Source organism: Elephas maximus, chromosome 11 (genome assembly GCF_024166365.1).
Source record: "Elephas maximus indicus isolate mEleMax1 chromosome 11, mEleMax1 primary haplotype, whole genome shotgun sequence".
NCBI lineage: Eukaryota > Metazoa > Chordata > Mammalia > Proboscidea > Elephantidae > Elephas > Elephas maximus.
Window position 1 is genome coordinate 106,072,493 of NC_064829.1, and position 26,052 is coordinate 106,098,544.

General features: G+C 41.2%; 1 protein-coding gene across 1 annotated transcript; it reads right to left on the reverse strand.

The window, feature by feature from the left end:
* LOC126085105 (zinc finger protein 234-like) lies at positions 1-26,052 on the reverse strand. Its single transcript, XM_049900113.1, is given in 4 exon segments — positions 1-2,790; positions 11,954-12,080; positions 16,169-16,247; positions 21,446-26,052. Coding segments are annotated over 3 exon segments (1,752 nt in total). The 5' UTR covers positions 16,184-16,247; positions 21,446-26,052; the 3' UTR covers positions 1-1,180.

Genomic DNA, 26,052 nt, shown 5'->3' on the forward strand with positions numbered 1-26,052 from the left:
ACTCCTACTGGAATGTTATCTCCAAAAGTAAAAAGAATTTTGTCTGTTTTGTTTATTGCTCTCTCCTCGGGGCCTAGAATTGTCCTGGTCCATGGCAGGATATCTACACACTTGTTGACTTAAGGAATGAATTTATGTACCGAGGGACCTGTCTGTCTTCTCGAGTCATGGAGATTGTCTTGGGCTGACGATGATTATCTGTCTCCCTCCTGACGTTAGGAGGTCTAATTCTACACCGTTTTTACAAGTAACTACTTCTGAGACCTTCAAAGTGTTATGGAAAAGCCCTGCCATAACACCATTGAGTACCCATTCAATTGTTTCATATGGAGAGACTTGTTACAACATCGATTTTTCAGTTTTTCCTGCCAAAAAAAAAATCACAAAATATACTTCAATTTATATGGAATACAACTGACTGAACAGTACACAGAGCCTCAAATAGAAAGATCCAAATTTAAAACAGAGGCTATGGAGAGGACAGGAGCCAACTGCAATGCACTGCTGTAGTTGGGTGGCAGAGCCCATTCTGAATCATAATGACCCTATAGGATGGAGCAGAACTGCCCCTTAGGTTTTCCTAGCCTGAAATCTATGGGAGTTTATCGTCAGGGCTTTGCTCTGCTGGATCCATTGGTAGATTCTGACCACCCTTTCATTTAGAAGCAGAGTGCTTACATGTTGTGCTATCAGGCCTCCTTTGCGATACGTTACTACCCTATTAATACTGCTGATTACAGCGTTGAGTGGTTTTCTACATTTAAACTAATGTTTGCTTCCTTGACTATTCATTTTTACCAGTATTCTTTCTGGATAAAAATTTCAAACATTCTACATTGGCTCTTTTTCATTCACTTAACAAATAAGCATTGAACATTCCTACAAAGAATAAGCAGTATAGTTCTTACCATGACGGAGCTTACATTCTAGTGGATATGCCCAACATTATACTTTTGTTAAAGACCACATCAAACTCTTATTCCTCCCAAGGCCTATCTCTTGAGTGATAGCTCATAAATTCCAATGTTCTGACTGAAGCCCTTCCTGCACCATTTATAAAGGTTCTCCCATGTGTGCTTTGCTGAAAGTCAAGTTTTATTAAATTTTATTACACAAATGTTGTCTCTTTTGAGACTTGAGGACTACAAGATGCAGGGTACATGTAAGTTTTTAAAAACTTTCACTTTGTAGAATTCTTTTCTGTGAGGGTTCTCATGTTCTTACCACTATTATCACTTTCAGAAAATTTATCAACAGCATGCACTTTGTGATTTAAAAGGTTTGATCTCCAACTGAAACTCTTACCACAGATCTCATACTACTGAGGCTTTTCCCTAGTATGAACTCTCTGGTGAGATTGTAACTGTGAAGGTCGACTAAAGACTTTATCACACATATCACATTTGTATGGTTTCTCTCCAGTGTGGAGACGCTTATGATACTGAAGACTTGAGGACTGACTGAAGTACTTCCCACATTCTCCACACTTATATGGTTTCTCTCCTGTGTGGACCCTCCAGTGTATGTTAAGATTTTTGCTCCATTTGAAGCTATTCCCACACTGTTCACATGTGTATGGCTTTTCTTCACTGTGGACTCTTTGATGGCTTTGGAGGATTGAACTCTGAGAGAATCTCTTCCCACACTCTTCACATCTGAAGGGTTTTTCTCCACTGTGAACCCTTTTATGAGTCATAAGTTGTGAAGCCTGTCTGAAGCCCTTCTCACACTCCATGCATTTATAGGGTTTGTCTTCTGTGTGGATTCTACAATGAATTTGAAGATTTGCTCTAGTACTGAAGTACTTCCCACACACTTCACATTTGAATGGTTTATCTGTACTGTGGACACTCTGATGGATCAGAAGATGTACAGCCTGCCTGAAGCCCTTCCCACACACCTCACAATTATAGGGTTTCTCTCCTGTGTGGATTCTATGATGAATGTGAAGATTTGATCTTCTACTGAAGTACTTCCCACAATATTCACATTTGAATGGTTTTTCTCCACTGTGGACTTTGTAATGGGTCAGAAGTTGTGCAGTGACCCTGAAACTCTTCCCACACTCATCACATTTGTAAGGTTTCTCTCCTGTATGGACAGTGCAATGAGTATTAAGTTCTGCTCTATGACAAAAGTTCTTACCACATGTATCACATTTGAATGGTCTCTCCTCAGTGTGGGTTTTCTGATGTTCCTTAAAACGCAAAGGATACAGAAAAGCCCCCCCACATTCCTTACAATTAGAAGGTTTCGCTCCTGTGCAGCCTTTGCAAGGAACATTAAGTGTTGCTCTACGTCTGAAGAGTTTTCCACATTCCTCATATTTGTGCGAATTCTCTACAGTATGGACATTCAGATGACTTAGCAAGTGTGAGCTCTGACTAACTTCCTTACCACACTCATCACGCTTATAGAGGTTTTTTCCCATGTGAACTCTCTGATGATTACGAAGACCTGAGATATAACGGAAGCTTCTTCCACACTCGCTACATGTGAGAGACTTCTCTTCTGAGTGTAATCGCTGATGAAGATCAAAGCTGGAGACATTACTGAAGGTTTTTGTACAATCATTACACTGGTGAGATTTCTCTCCTGTGTGAATATTAGATAGTCCTCCTGCAACCAGAGAGGGTAAATCACCTTGTTTGTAGAACTGAGGCCTATTTATCATGGAATCCTGACAACTGGTTAAGTCACTTGCAATTTGTTGCCAGATATGCAAGCTGGAAAGCTCGTCATGTGCTCTTGCTTGCGGAACAATCTCCACCTTCCTTGGGTTCTTGCCTCCTGTAAGGACAGAGAATTCAGAGACATAGACAAGTGAAAGATTTGTTCAGAGTTTTGAAGATTTCACACTTAGTCAGGGAATGAGACATTACTGAACATGGAGATGGTTCAGTTGATATTTCCCACTGCATATCATGTTCTCTGGTTTGCATGCCAACCCACTAACCATTAAAAACTCCCAAGAAACAAGACCAAACCAACTATGTGAGGTAAAATTTAGCAATAAAAGCCTTAATTTAAAAAATTGGTAATATTATCCAAGTTGTTAAACTGTTACTATTTCTCTTGAATTTCAGTTAGTGTAGTAGTAACTTACATAGTAAATTATGTAGTTAGAAAAATCATGTTGAAAAGAAAACGGAATCAACAAGGTATCAGCTTTATTGTGTATACTCCCGTTAAATTAAAATCTAAAAAATGGATATATAAGAACTTTAAGGAAAAGCAAAAGCACAATCCAAAGTTTGCACACTTTTAGATTATTCTTCATTAACTTCTCAATTAGCAGAGGCGCCCTGGTGCCACAGTTGTTAGGTTCTTGGCTGATCACCAAAACATGGCAGTTTGAACCCACCAGCCACTCCGCGGGAGAAAAATGTGGCACTTTGCTTCCATAAATATTTATAGCTTTGGAAACCCTACGGAGTTTACTCTGTCAAACTGGGTTGCCGCGAATTAGAATTGACTCGTCGGCAATTGGTTATTGAAGGAAATTTCTAAAGAGGAGAAATTATTTTTCTCCTTGTAAACCCAAACCCAGTAGAGACAGTTAATTAAAAGCTGCCTCGTTCGTTTTAGCAGGTATTTGATCAGTTTGTGTAGAACTGTGTCTTGGGTTATTTTATTGGAAGATTACTCCAATGCCTAATGAGCTGAGAAACCTTGGAGTGGTTGTAGGGCCTTGCAGATTTGGGAGGAAGGCACACTATCCCTTACTGACTAAAGTGCAGCATATAAGCAGAGAGTGATTCTTTAGCTCCTGCTGAGAAGATTCCTTCATGACGAAGAAGAGGAAGGAAAGTTGAAGTGATGGCATACACTATTCTGAAACCTGACAGGAAATTCAGATCTTCATTGTCTCCGGGGAAGAAAAAGGAACCAGTACAAACCAATCTTTGACATCAGAGACAGAGGTGGGGAGAAAGAAAAGGACAAGGCATAGTAAGATTTCCTGAAAGCCAGTCCTATAAAGGGACTTGCATTCTGCCTGGAACTCTGTCCACAAAAGCTACTTCCACGGGTGGTTCCTTATTTCTTTGAGGTCTCTGCTCAACCTGTCAGTTCATCAACGAGTTCAATGTAAAATAATAAACCCTGTCTACGGCCAATTCACCTCTGGAAATTTCCACCCCCCTTGACTCCATTCTACACAGTACTTATTACTATATGACATTCTATCTAGGTCATTTTTGTTAAATGTATGTCTTTCTGACTACAACGCGGTATCAATAAGGACAAGCATTTACACTATTTCCTGCTTTATAACCGTGTCCAGAAGACTGCAAGGCACATGGTGGGTGCTCAACAAGTGCATGCTGAATTAATAAATAAATCTCTGCTTGATGTTTTTGTGAACATTTAAGTCAAGTCACAAAGACAAAAAAGCTTTTCCAAGTTAGCGCTGTAAAGCAGGAAAGGTGCAGGAAACTGTACTTTTGCTGGGAAACTGAAAGGCTGTACCAAAGACAGAGTCCACCAAGAGTGATGCTGCTGAGGAGAAAATCAAAGGTAGAAAAACCACTTCAGTGAAAAGAAACTGTGAGGGCCTAGACTGAGACTTCTGGGCTGCCCCTTCGAAAATAGAGTGTTGAAAATCTGTTGATGCAGACAAGCTGACCACACACAACAGGTTTTCAAATTGAAGACTGCAGCCCATTAGTGAGTTGTGAAATGAATTTAAAAACATATAATAAGCATTAAAAAAAAGAACAGAAAATAACAGAGCATAATCACAAACCAAAAAAAATATTATTACAAGAAATGTTTTCTGAAGTCATACATAAATCTACACAAACATGAAATGTTTGCACTGGTTACACTAAAATACAACTTTCTGACTATGGCTTAATGCTCAAAAATGTTGGAACAGTTTGGATCAAGAAGTTATCAAACCCTCCATTAAGCAAAGTATTCAAATGGAAAGTTGAAATGATCAGAAATACAGGCAACCCTGAGCCATGTGACTCACGTTCTTCTCATCTTCGGTCAGCCCCCTCTAGCTCAGGAAAGGGGAAACCCAGGGGTAGTGATGTGATGTGGACTTTGGAAGAGCAGATGGGCAGCAGCTGTCAATTTGTTCAAGGGAAATTAAGCTGTCTTGGTTAATTGTCTAAGATCTCAGGAAAGAGAGTTTTTTTCTTCTTGTAGGAGTGCCTGTCTCATAAGTAGCCATCAGAATCCTCATATAAAAATGTAGTATTTTGTTCCAGAAATGAATACGTCCCTGTATGGAAGGCTCCAGGAAAGCCGTACGGAAAGCATCACTCAGCACAGTCACAACCACAATGCTTAAACATTTTCCTAGAATGCAGGTCAAGTACACAAGTGTACACATGCGTACATGCACACACACACACACACACACTCACTCACTAGAAGGGCATGTAAGGAAGCAGAATATAGGTAGCTATTCATCAGAAGACAAACTCTTCTGCAACAGCCTCATTCACGCTGGTTTGTATATCATCTATGAGCTATCTCCTTGACTCAGGAAGACAGAGAGGCTCCTCTTCACATTAACTCAATTCCTTTAGTCAGCAAATATGTACAGATACCTGCTATGTTCAAAGACAATTCTAGGCCCTGAGGAGAGAGCAATAAACAAAACAGACAAAAATCTTTCACTCTTGGGGATAACATTCCAGTGGGAGTGACAGGTGATAAGCAGAGAAACAAAAATACTTGTGACAAAATAAAACTGGGCAAGGACAGTATAGAGAGGATGGTATTTTAAATATGGTGTACCATGCAGTGAATTACTTACTATGGCCCTTCTAGCCATAGTCTTGTAACTCCCACCAAAAGACTGGTCGGGACTATGCAAATGAGGGCTTGTGGCCAATCAAGGGGATTGGATGGCTTGCTAATAATGTAAATAAGACACACGGCACCCTTGTGGGGGTGACACCATGCAAATAAGGAGCATGGAACCTTAACGAGGGGATTGGTCAGTTTTGTCATCCTGCTAGGCTTAAAATGAACCGTCCTAGAGGTGGGAAGGAGGACCACACCACCACCAGGAAAGAAGAGCCAGGAGTTGGAGCAAATTCTTTGGACCCGAGATCCCTGTGCTGAGAAGCTCCTGAAACCAGGAGAGTGAGACAGAGAGCCGTAACACAGAAGACGGCAAGAAGTGGCAGTAAAGAAACAGCAGCAGCAGAACCAGGAGACTGGCAGAAGAATGGCAAGAGATGGTATGATGGGCTTCATGGCCCAAAGAGCAAGAAAACTGAGTGCCTTGGGACAGGAGGCTTGCTGGCAGAGTAGGGCGCCTCTGGGCACTTGCTAGAGCTCGGTTTGCCAACCCACAGAGCTAGAGCTGAGCACCTTCAGGCTGGGGCTTATTGGCAGAGTGGGGTACCTCAGCGCACTTATCTACTAAAAGAGCTTTGTAACACTTACTCCAGCAGGGCAGAGGCTGAGGGGCCAGAGGGAGGCTTGCCTGTGGGCTCGGCTAAGAAGAGGCTGTCCTGATTGAAGATCTGTCTCTTGAGTGTTTTTGAATGTGAACTGTAACCTATTCCTTCCCTATAAACCTCATAACCATGGGTATTGTCTGTGAGTTCTGTGTGGCCACTGCATCTAATTATCAAACCCAGAGAAGTAGAGAGTATGGTGGGAGGGATATTTGGTGTCGGAATTGGTAAAAAGATTGGTGGGTGGAGGCATGTCTGACCTCTGTCTCATAGGAATCAGCCTTGGGCTGTTGATTTTGATTCTCCTTCTTCCTTGTGAAGTTAGAGGATGTCACATGCCCCTGCCACACCATTTTTACAGTGTGGAAAGACAAGCCTTCCCTCCTGATGTTAAACAGAGCAGGGACCTAAATGAAGTAAGGAAGGGGATCATGTAGATTTCAGGTGAATGAGTATTCCAGTCAGAGACAGTGAGTAAAGGGGTCAGAGGCAGGGAGCATAGCCATGGCAGACAGATTTGGTTCTGGATATTTCTACATATGTGACCGTAGGTGCTCCTAATATATTAATATAGACAATAGGGCACAGTCAGGGAAACCTCTTAGACATAAACAAATACCTCATTGGATGACGTTCCTGGGCTCAAAGGCAAAGGACTACAGACTCAGGGGATGTCTATGTCAATTGGCACAACATGGTTCATGAAAACCAAGTTTGGCAACCTACTTTGTTGTGTAGTATCTGGGGTCTTAGAAGCTCACAAGCGACCATCTAAGATATAACTGTTGGTTTCTTCTCATCCAGAGCAAAGGAGACTGAAGAAAACCAAAGACTCAAGGGAACAACTACTCCAAAGGACTACTGGACCATATGAACCACAGCCTACACAAACCAGAGACCAGAAGAACTAGATGGTGCCCACATACTGCTACTGATCACTCTGAGTGGGATCATAACAGAAGGAGAAAACAGAGTGGGAGAGAAACGTAGAATGAGAGATCAAATTTACAAAAAAGATCAGACTTACTAATCTGACACACACTGAAGGAACCACTGAGACTATAGTGCTAAGACACCTTTCTGACCTGAAACTGAAGCCATTCCCAGGGACAGCCTTCCATCAAAACAATAGACAAGCCCATAAAATAAACAACAAAACCCAAGAGGAACGTGCTCCTTAGAACAATCAATTATAGGAGATCAAAAGGGCAATATTTGCCCAAAAGCAAAAGTGAGAAGGCAGGAAGGGGTAGAAAATCAGGACGGAAGGAAATGGGGAAACCAGGACAGAAATTGGGGGAATGCTGACACACTGTAAGGAACAAAGCCAAGGCCATGAAATACTTTATGTACAAATTATCGAATGGGAATGTAATATGCTCTGTAAGCTTTTACCTAATGCATAAATAAATAAAATGGAGCAGAGATGTCAAAGAAGTAAGGAAAAGGGATTCAGGAACATTTTAGGTATAAGGATATTCCAAGAAAAGAGAGCAAGTAAAGGGATCAGAGGCAAGGCATCCAGTAATGGTCCCACAAAGATTTCCAAATCCTAATTCCTAAAACTGAGAATATGTTAGGTTATATGGCAAATGGAAATTAAGGTGGCAGATGGAATTTAAGTTGCTAATCAGCTAACCTTAAAATAGGAAGACTACCCTACAATATGTGGCGGGCTCAGTGTATTCAAATGGGTCCTGAAAAGTAGAACACCAAGGCAGGAGAGTCAGAGGAAAATGTGACCACAGAAGGATGGTCAGAGTGATGTAATGTTGGCGGCTTTGCAACTGAAGGACTGGGGACACAAACCAGGAAATCTAGCAGCTTCTAGAAGCTTAAAAAGACAAGGAAATGGATTATCCCTACATTCTCCAGAAGTGAAGGCAGCCTGGTTGACATTTTGATTTTAGCACAGTGAAAACGATGCTGGATTTCCAACCTACAGAATGGTTAAGATAGTTCATTTGTGTTGTTTTAAGCCAGAAAGTTTGCAACAATAACAGACTAATATAACATCTGTGGTACATCTGAGAAACGAAGTGGACAATGTGGCAGATAGACACTGAGCAACAGGAAAAAAATAAGACAGTGTATTCAGGGAGGAAGTAGGGACTGAAGACCAGACCATGTGGGGCTCTACAAACCACACTAAGAAATATAAGCCATAAAGTGTTTCGAGGAGAGGAATGGTTTAATTTGACTTAACGTTTCCCGTAGGTCACTTTGGTGGCTATGTAGCAAACAGAACTTAGGAGGGAAAGGTTGAAAGCAGGGCAGTCAGAACAAAGGGGAATTGCAATAATCCAGGACAGAGGTTTGGCAATTTGGATCAGGGTGATGGCAAAAGGGGAGACAGAAAGTAAAAAAAACAGACAATAATCTACAAGGATTCCCAGTGGCTTGGTTCTGATCTGAATTCCCTTGTCTTTGGGTTGCTGTACTCATCATCAAAATCTTTCCCCCCTTTTCTAAGTGCTATATAGTGGTCCCAGTGGTACAGTGGTTAAGTACTCCACTGATATCCAAAAGGCATGTGGTACGAACCCACCACCTGCTCTGTTGGACAAAGAAGTGGCAGTTAGCTTCCATAAAAACTATAGCCTTGGCATTCCCAAAGCAAACTCTTCAGACAGGGATTGGACTGGACTATGGGATAGAAAATGATACTGGTGAAAAGTGAGCTTCTTGGATCAAGTAGACACATGAAACTATGTGGGCATCTCCTGTCTGGAGGGGAGATGAGAGGACAGAGGGGTCAGAAGATGGTCAAATGGACACAAAAAGAGAGTCGGGGAAGGAGTGTGCTCTCATTATGGGGAGAGCAATTAGGAGTATATAGCAAGGTGCATATAAATTTTTGTATGAGAGACTGACTTGATTTGTAAACTTTCACTTAAAGCACAATAAAAATTAAAAAATATATGTATAGCCTTGGAAACCCTTTAAGGCATTTGTACTCTGTCTTACAGGGTAGCTATGAATCGAAGCTATCACAACAGGTTTGGTTTTGGTTGGAAGTGCCATATATCATGTTTAAAAGGTTGGAGGGCTGTGAACATTAAAAGTAACCTTTTTAAAACTAACATGCAATCCCCCACGTGTCTTTCAGTTTGTCGTACCGTGGGGGTTTGCGTGTTGCTGTGATGCTGGCAGCTATGCCACTGGTAGTCAAGTAGCAGCAGGGTCACCCATGGTGGAGAGGTTTCAGCTGAGCTGCCAGACTAAGACTGACTACAAAGAAGGAGCCGGCGGTTGACTTCTGAAAAGAAGTAGCCAGTGAAAACCTTGTGAAGAGGAGCAGAACACTGTCTGATATAGTGACAGAGGTGAGCCCCTCAGGATGGAAGGCACTCAAGTTACGGCTGGTGAAGAGCTGCCTTCTCAAAGTAGAGTAGATCTTAAAGGCATGAAAGGAGTCACGCTTTTGGGACCTTTGTTGATGTGGCATGACTCAAAATGAGAAGAAAAAGCTGCAAACATCCATTAATAATCCGAACGTGGAAGGTATGAAGTATGAATCTAGGAAAATTGGAACTCATAAAAAATTATATGTAATGCATAAACATCAATATCCTAGGCATCAGTGAGCTGAAATGGACTGGTACTGGACATCTTGAATCTGATAATCACATCGCCTACTATGCCGGGAATGACAACTTGAAGAGGAATGGCGTTGCATTCTTGGTCAAAAAGAACACTTCAAGATCTCTCCTGACGTACAACGTTGTCAGTGATAATACCCATATGCCTATAAGGAAGATCAGTTAATACGACTATTATTCAAGTTTACGCACCAACCACTAAGGCCAAAGATGAAGAAACTGAAGATTTTTACCAACTTCTGCAGCCTGAAATTGATTAAACATGCAATCAAGATGCATTGATAATTACTGGTGAGTAGAATGCTGCAGTACATCGACAGGGAACTGCCAGAAATTCAAACAAGATTCAGAAGAGGACGTGGGATAACACTGCTGATGTCAGATGGATCCTGGCTGAAAGTAGAGAATACCAGAAAGATGTTTACCTGTGTTTTATTGACTACGCAAAGGCATTCGACTGTGTGGATCATAATAAATTACGGATAACACTGCAAAGAATGGAAATTCCAAACACTTAATTGTGCTCATGAAGAACCTGTACATAGATCAAGGGCAGTTCTTAAAATAGACAAGAAGATACTCTGTGGCCTAAAGTTATGAAAGGTGTGTGTCAGGGTTGTATCCTTTTACCGCACTTATTCAATCTGTATGCTGAGCAAATAATCCCAGAAGCTGTAATGTATGAAGAAGAACGGGGCATCAAGATGCAAGAAAACTCACCAAAAACTGTTATGCAAATGACACAGCCTTGCTTCCTGAAAGTGAAGGAGCCTTGAAGCACTTACTGATGAAGATCAAAGACCACAGCCTTCAGTATGAATTACAACTCAACATAAAGAAAACAAAAATCCTCACAACTGGACCAATAAGCAACGTAATGACAAACACAGAAAAGACTGAAGTTATCAAGGATTTCATTTTACTTGGATACATAATCAACAAGCAGGAAAACAGCAGTCAAGAAATCAAAAGGCGCATTGCACTGGGCAAATTTGTTGCAAAAGACCTCTTCAAAGTGTCAAAAAGCAAAGATATCACTTTGAAGATTAAGGTCCGCCTGACTCAGGCCATGGTGTTTTCAATCATCTCATATCCATGCAAAAGCTGGACAATGAATAAGGAAGACCGAAGAAGAATTGATGCCTTTGAGCTGTGGTGTTGGCGGAGTATTATGAATATACCATGGACTGCCAAAAGAATGAACAAACGTGTCATGGAAGAGGTACAACCAGAATGCTCCTTAGAAGCAAGGATGGATAGACTACGTCTCCCATACTTTGGACATGTTACCAGGAGGGATCAGTCCCTGGAGAAGGACATCATGCTTGGTAAAGTAGAGGGTCAGCAAAAAAAGAGTTAAGACCCTCAACAACATGGATTGACACACTGGTTGGAACAACAGGCTCAAGCATAACGATTCTGAGCATGGTACCAGATAGGGCAGTGTTCTGTTCTGTTGTACACAGGGTCACTACGAGTAGGAACCAACTTGACAGCACCTAACAACTGTTACAATTTACTGGAAATTTGTGTTCCTACTGCGTACTCACAAAGTAATCAGTAGCACTGTTTTTTCAACATTTTTGTAAGTTGATGCACTTGAATAAATGCCATTTATTTCAACACCTAGACACAAATGCATAAATATGTATTACTAAAACATAGGTTGACCTACTTCTAAACCAATATCTGCTTTCATTAAATCTCTTCTCACTGGCTGTCACACCATACATGCAATCGGCCAGAGTTTGTACTGCTATTTGCTCCTTCCTTCCTAATGAACCCCAATATTTTATACTGTTTTATCTCACAAAGAATTGCTGACAGGAGAGACAATTCCACTAACTCAGCTGACCATTCCAAGACCATTCAGAACCTTGAAAATCCGGAGAGATAAAGACACTCCAGAGAGAAGGCTGTCCTCACCCACTGACACCAGGTTCCTGAAGGTCTCAACCATCACATCTTGGTACAGCTTCTTCTGGGCAGGGTTTAGCAGCCCCAGCTCCTCCTCAGTGAAGACCACAGCCACGTCCTTGAATGTCACCAATTCCTACAACATCAAGCACAAGTATACCCAGTCTTAGAGCTATTGCCCTCTTGAAAAGGTTGGACAGATGGGGGGAAGTTATTTCAGATTTTGGGAAATAGGAGTCAAAGTGTAGACTTCCCAGCCCTTCCCCTTATATCCTGCCAGTGCCATACGCTGATTTTCCTTATTTTCACAGAGAGTGCGGCAATGAATGAGAGCCCTTGTATTTTTACTTGTTGTCCTCAGACAATAAACCACTAGAACTTTAAATGTTACATGCTGGGACACACACGATTTAACTTTTGATTCACATGGCTAACCGCCTCCGAAAACATGGCCAATACATTTTCAATACAATTTGATAGTACCCACCATCCTTCTACAGCTGCTAACCAAAAGGTGTAAAAGCTCTCCTCACTTCCTTCTGAGCCCTCACCAGAATTGTCTTTGATGTTGATAATTTCACCAATGGTTTCTTCAAGGCAATCTAGGCTTTTACTATTAGGCACCTTAAAACTTCCGGCCTCTACCCATTGCCCAATTCCAAAACGATACAAATATCATTGACGCTACATAAGATACATAAGATGGCAAAACAGGTTAAAATTTTTTAGATCCTTTTGGTAATCTGATAAGGAAAAACTGTTCATTTTTATAATTCTCATTTATTTATTTATAAATGAATACCCATCATCTTTTCATATATTCACTGGCATCTCTATTTCTCCCTTTTAACTTGTCTATTCACGTTCTCAGAAACCCTGGTGGCATAGTGGTTAAGTGCTATGATTGCTAACCAAAGGTCGGCAGTTTGAATCCACCAGGCACTTCTTGGCAACTCTATGGGCCTGTTCTGTTCTGTCCTGTAGGGTAGCTATGAGTTGGAATCAACTCAACAGCAACAGGTTTGGTTTTTGGTATTCATGTTCTATATTCCTATTGATATTTTTCTTTATAGTATGACCCTATAATAGTTCTACAATAAATTTTAGGTCCTTTTCTGGCATATCTATCATAAACACTTCAACTCAAGTTGGTACTTTTTCTAATAACACTGTAATATTTTTCCCCACACGGAGGAATTTAAAAATTTTATATACCAAGCAGGCTAATCACTGTATTTGTCTGGATGGAGCTCTGAAAACCTCAGTGCACTTGAGGAGGAGAATTTGGGAAAAGCAGAGGTGCACAGTGAGGAAGAGCAAGCAAGGAGAGGAGCAGTGTCACAGTGAGGAGGAGCCAGGTGAGGAGCAGCGTCACCTGTGGAAATCATCACTCAGGACGTCGCTCCAGGCACCCACACTACTGGATGCAGGTCCCTATAAGGAGAGCTCTTTCTTGTTCCTCTTGTCTCTCTTTCTTTGAACAGAATGCCTAATTCCCCTGACTCTGGGTTTCCTCTGAGAATCTGAGCTGGTTTCTCATACTTTACATGTTTACAATGAAGAAGAGACTGAATACTTCCTCACTAACCTGCTCTGGGGAGTAAATGCAGTGACAGAACGCAAGTACCTGTCAAATCTTCCAGTACTATGAAACATGAAGGCAAAAAATTGATCAGTAAATAAAACACACACAAAGAATGACTCCTGCATGGAAAAGCAGCACCAAGGTTGTCCTGTGTGATAACATCCAATGGTATTGGCACGAAGCAACAGATAGGCCCTGTTGCACTGTGACATATTTGAATACACCTTACTCCTTACTCATTGACATGTTTAGGCTCCAAAGACCAGGTCGTTATGGGAAAATCGGTGTTATGCAAAAAATGCAGGATTTTTGTTTGTTTTCAGACCATTTATTCCAATGATTTTTATTTTGAAAATGTGATCACAGAAATAATGACAGCTAAGATTTACTGATGTACTTATCACTGTGATCAGTCCAGTTATGGATTATTCCTCTGCAGAGAAGGAGGCGCGGAGGAGACAAAGCTGATAAAGCCGGGCTGTGTGGCCGGAGGGCCTACTGCTTAAGACTTTGCCTTCCTCCTGTGCTGGGTCAGAGCTTCCCTTGTGGAACTGCCCCCGGGGCTCCACTCCCACCCCTGCAAGCCCTCTGTTCATGATTCACAGCCTGCTATAACCTACGGGCCTGCCAAGTCACTGAGGCTCGGGACTATCTGTTAGGGCTCTGGGAGCATGACCAGCACCGAGCCCTCTCAAGGCTGAGGATTCAGGTACAGTTCGGCTTACTTTGGGATGTCATTGAACTCACATGCATTTCTTCCAAACACCCTCTCCAATGCCTCTTTCTGTCCTCCCTTCCCACCGACAGCAATTTTGAGCTGCAGGACATCGGGCTGCATAAGAACTGAGAACCCAGAACAGGTGCCGGCCAGCTCGGTGCTACCTGCGTGTCTGCCTGGAAGCTGTGGCCATGCAGGAGGCTGCCCCTCAAGACAGCTAGACGTGGTGCCCCGCTGGCAAGAGGGAGTAGAGGGTGCAAGGCAGCAGAGCCCAGCTTTCCGAAGGCTACCAGGAGACCCTCCTCAAGGGAAGGGACGCTCTGCAGCTGTTGCTGCCATGCCCACCACCTAGTTAATGTGCAAAATGCTCAGATAATTGATTTTTTACTATTGTTACAAATGCAAAATGTCAGATAACAAAATAGTAGATAAGTAAGAAGTAGATGCAGTCAGTCTATCTACCAAACAGCTAACATACAACATGAAAAAGTACTTTAAACATGTGCTCCACTGGCTGAAGTAGAATTTTTTCAGAATTGAGTTTTAGGAAAATACATTTTATATAAGAACATTCTCACTGTAGTCTTATTTAAAACAATAAAGTTCCTGAATATCTAAGATACAACTATTGGTCTCTACTCACCTGAAGCAAAAGAGAAAGAAGGAAACCAAAGACTCAAAGAAGAAACTAGTCTATGGAACTAATAATCTACATGAACCATGGCCTCATCTACCTTGAGTTCAAAAGAACTAGATGGTATCTGGCTACCACTACTGACCTTTCTAATCAGAGCCACAGTAGATGGACCCAGATAGAATGGGAGAAAAATGTGAAACACAACCTCAAATTCCTTAAAAAAAAAAAAAAAAACTACATACACACAAACTTACTGGACAGGTTGAGACTTGAGGACTCCTTGGGACTATTGGTCTAAGATAATCTTTAAACCTTGAACCAAAACTAGCCCCTGAGGTCACCTTTTAGCTAAAAAACAGATTGGCTCTCATGGGTAATAAAACAATATTACCCACAAGTACTGTGCTCCTTTAAAAAAGGTCATTTATATGAGGCCAAACAATCAACAATCACTTTAAAACAAAGATGAAACCAAGTAATCTAGACTCATGGAAACAGAACAACCAGAACAGAAATATTAAGAGTACTCATGCATGGTGAAAAATGTAACCAATTTCAACAATCTGTGTAGAAATTGGTAAATGAGAACCTAAATTACTGGTAAACTTTCACCAAAAACACAATATTATTTTAAAACAATAAAATTCCTAAGCTACGTAAATGTCTAAGAGTAGGAAGTAGCTAAAAAATACAAAGGTGCAATGATTCAACTGGAAAATGACGTAACCACAAAAAAAGATGGTTTCACACTAAAACACGTTGCCGTCGAGTCAATTCCGACTCATAGCAACCTTTTAGGACAGAGTAGAACTGTCTTACAGGGTTTCCAAAGACCACCTGGTGGATTTGAGCTGCCAGCCTTTTGATCAGCAGCCTAGCTCTTAACCACTACACCACCAGGGTTTCCTGTTTCCCCCTAGTTTCCCCCTAGTAAGTGAAAAAGAGACAATTTAAAATTGAATTTATGAATGAATACAAATAATTTCTAAACGTACATGTGAAAAAAGTATTAGAAAATACAAACAGCTAATTATTGAGTAAAAGAGTAGTAAAGGAGTAGTATTTTTAAGACAAGATAAAATAATAGAAATAATAATAATAATAGAAAATTAGAAAAACTAAAAAGAAATCCAAGGTAAGCCAAAAACATACAAAGGAACCACCTGGCAAACAAAAGGTTCGCCAATGTCCATTGTTCTTGTGGCTTTAGAAGAAAGAGAAAACTGAGAGTAAAATCTGCGTAGTAAGGAGAATTTTAAGAGTGAAAAGGTAAGCCCCACTCACCATGAACGTGCACATTTTTTCTTCCTACTTCTGGTGATTTACAAAGTCCTGGGATAAGCAGAGTCCTGGGAACGCAGAACTAGGAAATGAGAAGGAAGACATAAAAAGGTAGTCAGGGCTGTCACTCACCTTCATGGACTCTTACTGTGAACTAGCCAAGAGGCCCTTTCGTCTGGGTGACTGCAGCTGCACACGGCCTGACGTGTGAACCATGATGTAGACACCAGATCCCCTTGACCCTTTCAGTCCAGGTTCAGTGAACACTCTACACAGCTACACAGTGGCCCCCTCACCAGTTGCCTTGTGGCCCCCAAGATAGCAACGGTGATTCTGGTACAACAGCGTTTGAGACGATACACTGAATAAGAGTCAGCTCTGGGATCAATATATATACATGGGTTGAAATCCTGGTAGACTTCTCCCTAGCTGTGTCATCTTGAGCAAATTAATACCAACTCCTTGCCTCAATTCTGTCATCTGTAAAACAGGAAGTAAAAGAGTCCCCACTGATGGGATTGTTGCAAGGGGGAAAACTCTTAGGAGTCTATATCAGGGTTCCTACTACTTTGTAGCTGTAGAACAGCACATGATATACTGTAGTAGGCAATTACCTTTATAAATTTAATTTCTACCCAAGGAACATGGTCAGATACATGGACTTCTGATGTGACTGCTGCCGAGTTAAGGTTCCATGTATCCTCTGAAAACTCTGTTAAACAGGCTTGACTGTGTTCCCTATTGTTGCCTTAACAATAATATTTAACTGAGCATAAACAATTATTTTCTAAACGGTATGAAAACAAATGAATTCCTGTTGCTAAAAAGAAAACGCCCTAAAAAGGCTTTTTTATCAACATAAAAATGTGTGACAGAAATCCCTGAATGTTTTCGACCAAGGTTATGCATTTCTTTGAAAATACGAATTAAAACATGGAAGAATAAAATAGATCAAAATACATGGAGAAAAATAAAACACATTACAGTCACATGTCACTTAACGTCCATGATACATTCTGTGAAACAGGATGTTATGTGATTTGGACATTGTGCGGACAACATATTGCACACTTAGCAAAGGTATGCGGGATGCTGTAGTGTACCTACGATGACTAAATAGCCAAGATACTGTACTGTATTTCAGCCAACATCAGCACGTGCAGACTCACCACTCACTTTCACGTGATACAGCGAAAACCAGTTTGAAGTGCCTGAACCACCCAGAGCTATCATTAAACTCGATACTGTAGTCTGGTCCCGCGTTTTCCTTAAGCATCTCGAACAAGCTTCATGCCTTAGAAGTGATCATCAACATGCTGAGAAAAACTTGCTTCTGTGTTTGGTCCTCAAGCCAGGTTATTAACAATTTCTCTGTATCTAATATAATATAATATAGGTCCCTCTAGCATTTTCATTAGCCTTGTAGCTTTCAGTGGAGTTGATCCTTTAACAGCTTGGAGAGTTTTTTGTTTTTGAGGATCGTCATGAATGCCGAGTGTTACACGCCTAAATCGCCAGCAATAGCATTCACTGAGTTTCCACCTTCGTGTTGTTTAATAACCTCTTGTTTCACTTCCAAATTGATACTTCTCCTTTACCTTTTGCTGCTGCTATCACTACTACTGGTTTTGCTGCATTTGGGCCAAGATGCATTTCACAATAAGATTTTCAAAAGGAAATCAGAGAGAGAACTCTCCAACACTCAAGAGACACATGACGTATAAGACTGGATGCTGCTGTCTACAAGTTAAAGAATAAACTGTTATTAGTAAACTTTTTATTTGTAACTAGGGAAAGTTCAGGTAAAAATAATGATACAAACTACAGTACATATGTAAGCCAGTAACAGGCTTTATTATGACTATCAAGACATATGTTTTATAGGTTATATATTATATATTTACTGTACCATTATACGCCTGGCAGCGCAGTCACTCTGTACTCAAGATACATGAGATACGTGTGTTGTGTGCAGGAAGCTGTTGTGTTGGCTACGTCCGGTTACGTCTGCTATGGCCATTCTCCTACTGGGATTTCGGAACTTTACTGTAGCCTTATGGGACCACGGACATATATGCTGTCGGACATTACCTGAATTGATATTATACAGCACATGACTGTACTTTTTAGTCATGGAAAATAATAGTTTGATGAAGCCACTTTGGAAAAGTTTAGCCATTTCTTAAAAAGTTAAACATGAAACTAACACTCAACCTCCCAATTCCCTGCCTAGGTATCTACCCAGGACAATGAAAATGCATGTCCACTTCAAGACCTGTCCATATAAAGACTCACATGTGTATGTTCATAGCAGCATTAACCATAAGAAATCAAAACTGAAAACAAGAGTGGGTTCTGAGTCCATATTGATCAAAATTTATATCTGAATGAATAAATAGAAGTTGGTGTTCACAGTAGAATGCATTAAATGTATCATCCCCAAATTTATTATCTACAAAAGGTAAAGTAGTAACTTTTCAGTAGAGAATTTTGACAGCCTTTGCCTTAGCCATGTAAACAAAGTTGAGATCATCAATACTGGGACAAACCCACATCACTGGCCTCGTGGCATGCTGCACTGGAAGGACTGCCCACCACTCCTGTGGTATCGCTGCCAGTACTGCGTCATCCAAACTGAAACATGGAACATACCAGACAAACCACAAATGAGGGCTTTTCTCTAAAATACTTGCCCATACTTTTTAAAAGCAACAAGAACAACAAAGACTAAAGAATTATTCTAAATGAGAGTACAGAAACACGACAACTGAAGGTAATGCATAAATTAGACCCTGAGACTACTGAAATGGATTCAAAATAATGGTTACCTTGGATGGGAGAAAGAAGAGGGATGGCATGGAAAAGGAATTTGATGTACATTAAAGTTCTAGCTTTTTTTTGAATGATATGTTCGTATGTGTTTATTACATAATTAAAAATAACTAATAAAATTGCTGGAAACCCTTCTGGCATAGTGGTTAAGCGCTATGGCTGCTAACCAAGAGATCAGCAGTTCGAATCCGCCAGGCGCTCCTTGGAAACTCTATGGGGCAATTCTACTCTGTTCTACAGGGTCACTATGAGTTGGAATCGACTCGAGGGCAGTGAGTTTGGTTTCGGTTTTTGGTTAATAAAATTGCTAACTACATAAAAGAGGAAAAAAAAAATTAAGCCCTGAACTGGGAGGAAAACCTTTATAGAACACTTACTTTGGGACAAGAGAACAAATTTAAATACGGATTATGCATTAGAAAACAGTACGTTAAATATGTTAACTACTATTATTTACGAGATAACGGTATTAACTACTTTTATCTAGTATAACACTTAAAAGCAACTAGTATATTATGCGGAGCCCTGGTGGTGCTGTGGTTAAGAGCTTGGCTGTTAACAAAAAGGTCTGCAGGTTGAATCCATAACTCCTTGGAAACCATATGGGGAAGTTCTACTTTGTCCTATAGGGTCACTATAAGTCAGAATCGACTGGATGGCAACGGGTTTGGGTTTTTGGTTTATTATGCTATGACAAATTGGTGGTTTATCAGAACACTTGCCTTCCATGAGGGAAACCTGGGTTTGATTTCTAGGAAATACACCTCACACACAGCTACCACCCTATGATGCTGAACAGGTTTCAGGGGACCTTCCAGATTAAAAATGATTAAATGGAAAGAACTTGTGATCTACTTTTCAGATCTGCCAATAAAAACCCTGTGGACCATTAAGAGAACATTGTCAGATCCATAACCAATCAAGGGAATGGCACAGGACCAGGCAGCGTTTCATTCCGTCGTGCACAGGGTTGCTCTGAGTTGGGACCAACTCTAAGGCAGCTAACAAAAAATATTATGCTAAGACCCTATAACCAGCCCCTCTTAACTGCCTCTTACAAAGGCATCCCAACATTCCCCGCTATGTGTGCGCTTCCGGGCTGCAGCAAGACAAAACCTGTCTTTGATGACAGGTATATATTCAGCTGGTACTCAGCTGACTTCATCAACAAAGCAAAGAATCAAACTGTAAACAACTAGTGAATATGGGTATAGAGTATATGAGAGTTTCTCATACTCCTTTTGCAACACTCTCCAAGGTGTGAAATTATATATAAAAAAAAAAAAAAAATTAAAAAATCAGGAAGTAGACCTAATAATTATAATAGCAATGACAATAATAATACAGATGACAATGATGATAACACATAACAGTTCACTAGTGTCTTTTTTCTTGGAAGTGTCTGGAAATTTACAGAGTCAAAAAAGATATGGAAAAACACGATGGAAAACGAAGCATCTTTAAAGTAAGGAAAAAAGCAGGACCACTTCACAGAGCCATGGTGTGGAATCAGGCAGTGTTAAAAAGAATCAAAACTCAAAGAAATTAAACCATAAGATTTATTCTGTGCAATTATTCTATGTGCATATACAGAGACCATTTTGATTCCAGAAAGAGCAAATGGCTCAAAGTCAGTCAGTGACAATGAGGCTTATAAAGAGAAGAGGAGGGAGAAGACTAGAACATTCACCACTGGGCAATCTCAACATAACTGACTGAACCCTGGCCTCGCCTTTTACTGAGAGCAAAGGTTATCAGGTCACAAGCTGGTCTCAGGCCTTCCATCCACCCTCAATCATGCCTCTTGAAATTCAAACTTAGTAAGCCTGGCTTGAGAACAGGAAAGAAAGGAATAGCAACTTTGGGTAAAAGAAAAGCCACTGGCAGAATGAAATGTGGTCAGGAATATCTTTACAGCAAATGTTTGGTTTGGTGGATAAAAAAATTAAAATCACAGTAGGATGTCTGTTACTAATATTTCTCTTTGACAGTACTGATTTATATAAAACCCCCAGAAAGGAACTTAGCAACTAAATCTTAACCCATGCCAGAGTGCACGTCACACACTCTACAATACACGTAAAAATCATTGTGGAAGAAGAACCCCAAGTCCTCCTCACATGGGGCTCTACCACCAGGGTAGCTAAGGCATCACTGCCTCCACCTCTGAGCAGTCCTTTTGGAAAAGTGGGGGCTGGTGAAAGAAAGGAAGCTGTGAATTACAATGATTGCTCACTGTCCCCTACACACCACAGTTCATTCTCCTCACTCTGACCAGCTGGAAGCAACTCCCTCCTTCCTAAAGAAAGAGGTCAGAGGGGATCCAGGAAGGTCCCACTTCCTGCAGGACTCAGAGACAAGGGTTAGGGCCACTGCAGCTGGAGCTCTGACTGCATCTCTGATTCAAAGTGTTAAAAAAAAAAAGAAGAAGAAGAAATGAAAACATACAGGGTTCATTCCAGCAGGTAGTATGCACTCAGGAAGATCCCGCTGTTCAGGAAAAACAGGAGGGTCCAATGAGGGGCAGTTACAATGTGGTTCTTTTTTTTAAACTGTGGATAAAATATATACATAAAAACATTTGACAATACACAATCCTCCACATTTGCAATTCACTGTCATTGATTACAGTTTTTACAATGAAGTTTTTAAGGAGACGAGGAGAAAATACAATAGAAAAAAATTGTTGGCTAATCCTAACCTGGGAAACCCTGGTGGCTGCTAACCAAAAGGTCGGCAGTTGGGATCCATCAGGTGCTCCTTGGAAATTCCATGGAGCAGTTCTATTCTGTTCTATAGGGTCACTTTGAGTCGGAATCAACTAGATGGCAATGGGTTTGGTTGGTTTTGGAATCTTAACCTGATTGCTCAAACCATGCATAACCCCATTTCCGAGATCAGCTAGCAGCAGCATCCTAAGTGGACTCTGGCCTGGCCAACCCCTCATTCGTTTGCACGATTCTTTTTCAGATACAGTCTGGAGATTTTAAAATAACAAAGAACCTTGACTGCTCGGGGAACTTCCAAGGGCTAGAATTCTCCACTCAGGAAACAAGGGCAAAGGCTAATTTACTTTTTGATTAACTTAAATTCTTTGCACAAACTTTAAGAGGTTTTGGTTAACCTGTGTCTTATCACAGATGGGTTTGCAAAGGAAGATTTAATCACTGTGTCCATCTGAGCCTCAGTTTCCTAATTATTAAGAGGGACCCTATAGGAGCACTTCTCAGGAAATCAAATACTAGTACTAACAACCAGAAGGTAGAAAGTCTCCATGAGTTGGAATCAACATGTCCTCGGCAATGGGGTTTTTATGGGTAACAACGGGATATCACCATTCATCACAGGCCAGAAATTGTTTTAACACTTTTATTTATAAAACCCAAAAACCAAATCTGTTACCAAGTTGATTCCGACTCATAGCGACCCTATAGGACATAGTGGAACTGTCCTATAGGGTTTCCAAGTAGTGGCCGGTGGATTCGAAATACCGACCTTTTGGTTAGCATCGGAACGCTTAACCACTGGGCTACCAGCGTACCGCGTTTAATTCTCAAAACAACTCTGTTACGAAAACACTTGTTTGACGACTCATATTGACCCTACAGGACAGAGTAGAGCTGCCCAGAGGTTTTCTAGGCTGTAATCTTGACCAGAGCAGATAGATCACCAAGGTCCTTTTTCCCTAGGAGCAACCAGTGGGTTTGAACTGCCTACCTTTTGGTTAGCAGCCGTCTCAGGAAAAAAAAACTTTCACTACAGTCAGTGAGACAGGGGCATAATATGCTGACCATGCTATCTATTTTTAATCTAGGTTTCTAGACTAACTGCTATGTTTTGTAAGAAAAACATGTTTTTCCTCGGTGGTCACAACCAGGATGTGAATCCAGATGCCCCAAGGGGTCTCAACCAAGTTACTATCTACCCATAACTCATTGCTGTCGAGTAGGTTCCCACTCATAGCGACCCTAAAGGACACAGTAGAACTGACCCAAAGAGTTTCCAAGTAGCGCCTGGTGGATCTGAACTGCCGACCTTTTGGTTAGCTGCCATAGCACTTAACCACTACACCACCAGGGTTTCCAGGGCCCTCAGAATAGAAGTACTCAGGAAGAGTGCTGTCTGGGTGCTGTTGACAACGAGGTATTTTTGCAAGATAGACAAAGAAAATACATGCAAGCATCTTGTGACCATGATCTGAGCATCCTGTGAGACTATCTATAATCGCTAACTATACTATTAACAATCAGTAACCAATCAGAGTGTGATTACTACAATATTCATTGATTTTCCTGTAATTGCCCTCCCTATGGCTTGGTTTCTCTTTCTATCCCATAAGAATACTTGTACAAGGAAACTGCCCCGGGATACCTGGTTCCATTTCCAATGGGCTAGGTGGTTCCCCAGTTGCAACTGTTTTAAACCCTTAATAAACCTCACTGTTTTAACTTGAAACAGCGTTCAAGGTTTTCTCTACAACACAGCCGAGCGTTTATCATTGCGCCACCAAGGCCGCTTCATGAAAATACTAATCATCTTCACGAAAATACCTTTTCACAGAAGCGCACCAGGAGAGACAGAGATTTGAAGTAATTCGCCCAATGCTGTACCGAGAGGAACTGGCAGCGTGTGTGTAAGGTGGAAGAAAGCAGATCGCGGAGCTGTGGGCCCGGGAGACCCTCAAATAAGGCGAGCCACGACCCGAGCCCGTCCCCAACCCGGGGACGCGCGAATCGTCCTAAATGGAAAAGTCTCCGCGAAAAGAACGCAAACCACCGCCCTCTCTTCTCAAACCTCCGTTTGCGCCGCGATTTCTTTCCACTAAATCGATGTCCTGGTCATTTCACGTCCAAAACGCAGGTCCAGAGAGTTTGGAAAGGTCTTGGCGACGGAAGAGGACAACTCACCACGACAAAAACACAGCAGAAACCTCACACTCCTGGAGAAGAACGGCTCCTATATGCCCATAGATTCTGGACTACATTTCCCAGAATTCCGTACACCCTCCCGCATGCGCGGAAGTGCCCGAGCATCACGGGGAATGCCCGTTTTGGGGAATCAAGAGGTGACGTAAGGAAAGAGGGCAACCCCAAAAGTTCTGCGGTTGGAAGCCACTGGCCGCTCCTTGGAAACCCTATGGGGCAGTTCTACTCTGTCCTATTGGATCGCCGAGAGTCGGAATCGACTACAGGGCACCTAACAACAACGATAATGGTTAGTATAAGCAGCCCTGGGTGCAGTGGTAAAGCGCTCAGATGCTAATAAGATTAAGCGGTTCAAACCCACCCAGCTGTTCCGCTCTGTCTAGAAAGACCTGCAGTCAGCTCTCATAAAGTTCACAGCCTAGGAAGCCCTATGAGGCAGCTCTCCTCTGTCACAGTGGGGTTGTTAAGCGTGGAGAATCGACTGGAGCGCACACTACAATGGTTAGCATAATTTGAAAGTTTGAGGCTAGAGTTTAAACAATGGGTGAGGTAGAATGTTTGGGAGGGGCATTGAGCACCAAGGAAGGTACCAACGCCCTTTGATACCAGTAGTTTGGCAGGAAAAACAACCAGTATTTGAGAGGGCCAAAGGGCCTAATAGAAAAGCCATCTTCCCCACGTTGGAGGAGAAAACACCAAATTTCAGAAAAATTAATACATTATCCAACATCTCCAAAGAAGCTTAACTGCTGAAGACGTTGGCATTAGGGTCATTCTTGAACCCAAAAGCCTATGATTTAATCCAAGAACACACAAGAGAATTCTGCAGGTGAGGGATGATGTTTGACTGGTAACATTTGTTTTTGTTTTTGTTTTTTTTGGCTAAAATGTCTGCATTCTATTTAGTAATTATACTGATGTATAAATTGAGACGATTTAAAAATACTATAAAGCAAGACAGAAAATTTCCACCTTAAATACTACTTGAAGTTCATCAGATGGTTTTTCTGTCCAAACATATGCATCTTCCATCTACATATTTTTTAAAAATGAAGTCATATAAAAATCTCATGTTTTGTCTCTTTTTCTAAACTCAATATAATCTAGATATTTCCCAATGGCAATCACTAAAAACCTAATTTCTCCCAATCAGTGGCTGCATGGTGCTGCATCGAACAGAATGAGAAAGAAAGAAATAGAAAAAGAAAAGCCTGACATCTAAAACCTGGCTTGGCATTCACAGCTAGGCCAAATTAGTATTTTATAGCACATAAATAATCTCATAGAATACCAACTTCAGGCAAGGTTTCTGTAAGACCATGCTAAAGTGAGACAAAATGTGGCCATTTCATAATGTGTTAAATTTAAGTCCAGACTAAAAGAAGGTCACGGTGCCTTCACAAAATACCAAACATTCCTTTCTCTTGACTAAATGCTGCTTCTTTACCGATTACAGCTTTATCTTTATCCTCCCTACAGATAACAATTATCAAGATACACAGACTTAAAATTCCGCCTACTTTCTGAATGCATCCAGTCTAGATGGAAACCCAGCTTTCTTAGAACTCCTTCCGAAATCACTGGGAAAAAAAAAATCTGTAATACTTCTAACAATGTCTTAACTTGTGACACTCTCATGGTTCTTCATGGTGTGTGTACTCCCTTGCTATAACGTGTCAAACCCAACTTTTTTGAGTACACGTTCCTGGGTGAACCAAAAAATATGTGGCATGCTACTTGGTGACAGTAGGTTTGCTATTCTAAATGCAAATGTAATGAACATTGTCCTGTTTATCTGGGACAGACACTGTTGACTGTTCACCCAGCTGCCAGTCAGAAATCTCTTCTTTCTTACTCTTCTTCACTACATAAAACCAAAAAAGCCAAGCCCATTGCCTTTGAGTCAATTCTGACACATAGCAACCCTATAGGACAGAGTAGAACTGCCCTGTAGAGTTTCCAAGGAGTGCCTGGTGAATTCAAACTGCCTTTTGGTTAGCTGCCATAGCTCTTAACCACTATGCCACCAGGGTTTCCTCTTCACTACATAAAAAAAAGAGCTAAATTGCACTTGCCCACCTTCTTTGCAGCCAGGGGTGTCCAGGGATAGAACTGGTTAGTGAGATATAA